The following is a 4865-nucleotide window of genomic DNA, read 5'->3' as shown; positions in this document are numbered from 1 at the left end:
AAACGTTTCTAACAGCTCATGCTTGTGTAAGTTAGGGAGGTTTCAACGTGCTCTTTTGTAAGTCCCTCCTGAACCAGGAGAACGACAGGTATCCCACAATCCTTTGCATTGTCCAGTTTCATAAAAATGGCGGATTTCCTTCGACACGTGGCAGATTTTGGCTGTTTTGGACGTGGATGTTTTCAGAGGTAAAGCGTTGTTCTGAGGTAAGTAAACCTTTTTCAACAACCTTACGATGTCTTAGACCAATCAGAGTGTTTTCTATAGGAATTAATAGTTCCGAAAAGGTTTTTTGCTTTGATTTGCATAACAATGTTGACATTCATCCGTAACGATCGCTTCAATGAGGTCCATAAATTAATCCACAATTCTCTTTATGCTTGAATGATTTATATATACTGCTAAAATTTCAAAACATCAAAGTTAGTTGGACTTATTTGACCCATAGTGACCCTTAGTGACCCACGATTTTTGCATTTCTGAACCTTCGAAAATGGTCCAAACCGCCGATTTCCGATCTCACATGATAACAAACGTGGCGATTCTGCGTTTAATGTAGATTGAACTTTCAATGTGTTTTTGTTTCTCAATTGCGCTTTTTTAGCGAACTATGAGTGAAGTTATCGTTTTAGTTTGTCTCACAGAACTCATAATAAGAAACTTTTGTGTGTTATTTTTTAGGTTTATCATGGAAAATTCGCCAGACAAAGATTTGAGTGCCAAACGCACTCATGTTCCCTCGGGTACGACACCATCAAAGCCTGAGAAAAAGCGAGTTCGTAATACATCGTCGCCGGCCACACGTAAAACATTATTTTCAAGCAAGTGCGCATCACCAGTGACATCAGATAAGCAATCATCCAAAAGCCTAAATCGAAAGGTGAGTGACAAATTAAAATTTATGTTGTTTATACCACTGTCCCGTTTCATTTAAAGCAATGAATATTTTCCATAGGTGGCCAAACATATTCTTACAAAGGCAAAATGTTCCATTGTGAGCCCCTTACGGAAGTCACCGGTGAAAAGACACAAGTGGACATATGAAGAAGAGAGGGCTCTTGTGGAGTTTATTGGAATTGGGAGAACAGACCCAAAGTATGGAGAGATAGTTACAGAATGACCTTCTTTTAGAGACATTAGTGATTTTTGGGCAGATGCGGCTTCCCATATCAAGACAAGTACATCAGCGAATGTTCTTCTCACAAGTATGTTCCTTATTCAAATTTCAAAATATTCATTGTGTAAATGCTGTACAAACTACCATTGTATTAGTAATAAAGATAGTTTCAGCTGCAATCATTTTCCAAATGAGTATTATTGTTCCTTTTCAATTGGCTTACACTTTACGCATAAAGATGAGTAAAGATTGATACGTTCATCAAAATTAACCTTGCCATTTTTGATGATAAATTTTGGGTACCACCTCACTCTAACACTTTAATTTTCCCCCTCCACTAAACTAATGAACCAACTTAAGGAATCTCAATCTAGCTGAGTATTTTTTTTGCTTTCGGAGACCCTGAAATGGTGCCTTATGATTGATGAGTCTTTGAGCTGGAAACACCACATTTCTTTTGTCTGTTGTCGCATATTTCGAAACACTGGAATAATATCGAAATTAAGGTATTGCCTCTCAATTAAACAACTAAGACAAATATACTATAATCTAATCTATCCATATATTTCTTATGGCATATTAGCTTGGGGAAGTGTATACAAAACACATATAAGAAAAATTTAAGTGAAACAAAATCATATTGTAAGATTAATATTTTTTGCCAAATCATTTGGCAGCGAAACAGAGAAAGCCAAACCTTTGCTAAATCTACTAGGCCTTCTGACAGTTAATAATATTTATCGCCTACAAGTGTTGGAATTCTTGCATTCATGGCATAAAGGCCTCCTGCCTGAAGTGTTCGACAACATGTTTCAATATGCTAGTAATATACATGGCTACAACACAAGATATTCAGCTAAGCATAATCTTTATAAGGCGAACGTAAGAACTAATGTAGGTAAACAATTAATCTCCTTCATGGCAACCGATATTTGGAAAGACCTTCCAACTCCTTTAAAAAAACTCATACAAAGTGTGTCTGCTTTTCCGAAACAAATTATACATTATTTACTGTCAGAACAACAAATGAACTAATTTTCTTTTATGCTGACCTCGTAACATACGTTAACTTTTTACAATTGATAAGTTCTTCCTTCCTTTTGCTTTTTCATTTTTTTTCTTTCTTTCTATTTTGCCTGCTATCTAGAACCTAAATTAGCCAGGGAGCTAACAAGACAACCTAATGGTTTATTTAGCTTCCTTGCTTTGCACATTAATTTAATAATTAATTTAATTTATATAACACCACTAAAAGATTGTAATAATCAACATGTAAAAAGAAAAAAAGCACAAATAAACATTATTCTTATCTTATTATTATTATTATTATTATTATTATTATTATTATTATTATTATTATTATGCACACTCTGATTAGCTATTCAATCTCCAAAATTAGTGTTCTTTTCTATTCACCCTCGAGCAAAACTGACTTCTCAAATTATATTTAAAGCCAAATTTCAAACCGTAACAACATTTTTGTATTGTGTCAAGATATGGCAGATGGATAAATATACTCTGGTTGTTTCTTTCTCATACACCAGGGTCAGAGGCAGAGTATGTACCTGATGTACCTATTTTAAAAGAAAGTTTGAAACCGTGGAGGCAGCAGAGGAAGCCTACAACCTCACACTCAGTGGTTGTCTGGAGGAGCTGACCTTGGCGCCACAACCAAGGCAGGCTAACAGGAGCACTCCAGACCAGCAGACACCTGCAGCAGTACCTCCAAATGAGATTCCTTGTTTAAATGTGCCATCAGATTTGAAAGGTGCCATATTCCAGGGTCTGGCAGGAGGTGTCTCTAATTTGCCACAATTTATCAAGAAACTGATCTGCCTCTCAGACATCACAGACATAGCTGACATTGCTAATACATAGTGCGGCTCATGTAATCAGGCCATAATTTGGCTCCTCACTTTGTGCATAGAACCAATAATTCAGAAAAAATTAGATTGAGAAGGGACTAGGAAAAACACAGTTTAGGACATCAAAATATGTAAATGTCAAGTAAAATAACAAACACTGAAATTGTTAAATTAAAACAATATTTATTGTCCTTTCATGGTATTGAAATAAGGAAAATTATTGAAAGCGTAATGGCACGTCAGAAAGTTATGTAGTATATTATTCATTATACCCTGTGGACTTAAATATTCCTAATGTTACATGTTTAATGGCATATGTGGTATATTCATACATGACTGTAATTTTCTCCAGATAGTACTGACAGCTGTTATAACCTGAAGATTATTGCAGCCAAGCATAGTGCAATCTACAGTGCTGATGTGGGAATCCAATGTTAAAAATAAAAATAAACATTCAAAAATTGTCTAGAGTCTCAGTCTTGATCAAAGTAAATAAACGGTCCCATACTTCCTAAACATTTTTTTAGAATTCCTCATGTGTGACTGCGACCACAGCTGAGTGCCTCTTATGAGAGGTGTCTACTTATGGGAGGTTATGTGCCTACATGTGACTTACAAGAGGCAGCTGCCAAGAGGGGGTCTGTTAGCGGAGATTTGACTGCATCAGTATTCAGACAGGGTATTCAGTCAAACCTCCTCTAATGCATGCCTTCTGTAGGAGTATGACCCTTTTAAGCGGCCACTCGAGGTTCCACACAAACACTACATTATTAAATCAAACCTCCACAAGGGGATGCCTCTAGGAAGCAGACGCTTGGCTTCTCCTGAAATAAAACAGACACTGATATGTGGCCCTCATGGGGTCTGTAGGCAGGAGGTTCAAGTCGTTCAACTGTGCATTTGTTGTACATAATTTGTATAATACCTGTCGCACTTTGTTATAACACTTGTCGCACTTTGTGATAAAATAGCTGTCACACTCTGTAAAATCAAGTTGTCGCACACAGTCAGTCATCTTACGCTTTTGAGACAAACTTGTTCCATTCGGTGGCTTAAACACTTCCTGTCGCTTTCCATCAGAAACTGAAAAAGATGATTTTTGAGTATTCAGTAAGTTGGTTGCGATGATCGCAAAGCTATTTAGGTGTCAATCCTGAGGACAAAACTCAAGAATCAACTGGAGCTTTGATTTGGGATTTTGAAATTTTGCGTCGAAATTGTTCTGCGGCTGTGGTGCAGGCTTCGACCATTCAGGAAGCCAGTGTGATCGATGTATTTTGTCATTCTGTTGACCTCGCTCAAGCAGAATGCAACTGCGGCAATTTCAAGCAGTTCCCGTACGGGTGGAATTCGAACCAAACAACAACAACAACAATCTTTATTATTCGTGCCCAGAAATTATACTGTGTTACATTAATTCAAGAAAGAAAAATTACTAAGGAAGAGGGCACAGCCACTTAGAAATAGCAAGCTAACCGAGCTAAGTGGCTGGGCCAAGCGGAATATAATATAATATATAATAATATAGAAGACAAAAATGCCATCAAATTTGATGTCTATTTTGATGATGGCTGGCACATAATAGGCTACTGTGGTGCAAACAAAATTCCCAAGCTAAGGAAAGCAATAAAGGGGAAGGAAATTAAAAGTTTGTCGTTGTTATATATTAAGAGGGAATGGATTCCCTGGCAAAGTAAATTTAGTTTTTATGCATCGGTCAGTGTTGTAAAAAGGGGGCAATGGGAAAGGGACAGCCCTCAAAATTATTATAGCAGCAACCTGGATTTATAGTCCGATAAGGGATCAACCAGATAGTGGAAAAAATTGGTATGAAAACAAGGATTAAAAGTCAGTTCGCTATATCTCATCCCCAAATTTATGGT

At 36.9% G+C, this 4865-nt stretch overlaps 1 protein-coding gene across 4 annotated transcripts; it reads left to right on the top strand.

Moving 5' to 3' along the window:
- The first annotated feature begins 50 nt into the window (after positions 1–50).
- On the top strand, positions 51–3884 carry LOC146485919 (uncharacterized). 4 transcript variants are annotated; one of them, XM_085102027.1, is made up of 3 exons: positions 51–206; positions 682–880; positions 956–2314. In XM_085102027.1, exons 2-3 carry the CDS (start codon positions 689–691, stop codon positions 1118–1120), a joined length of 357 nt encoding a protein of 118 aa, XP_084958153.1. In that variant the 5' UTR covers positions 51–206; positions 682–688; the 3' UTR covers positions 1121–2314. The 4 variants fall into 4 exon arrangements, 2 of the variants coding, with proteins under 2 accessions (XP_084958153.1, XP_084958150.1); XR_014860774.1 differs by lacking the exon at positions 51–206 and adding an exon at positions 2662–3884 and having other exon boundaries at positions 366–880; positions 956–1205; XR_014860771.1 differs by lacking the exon at positions 51–206 and adding an exon at positions 2668–3884 and having other exon boundaries at positions 366–880; positions 956–1209.
- The last annotated feature ends 981 nt before the right edge of the window (positions 3885–4865 follow it).

The sequence above is a fragment of the Pavona decussata genome, unplaced genomic scaffold, assembly GCF_977016875.1.
Source record: "Pavona decussata unplaced genomic scaffold, jaPavDecu1.1 SCAFFOLD_23, whole genome shotgun sequence".
NCBI lineage: Eukaryota > Metazoa > Cnidaria > Anthozoa > Scleractinia > Agariciidae > Pavona > Pavona decussata.
Note: the sequence above shows the minus strand (reverse complement) of the source record. Positions and strands in the feature narration are given on the sequence as shown.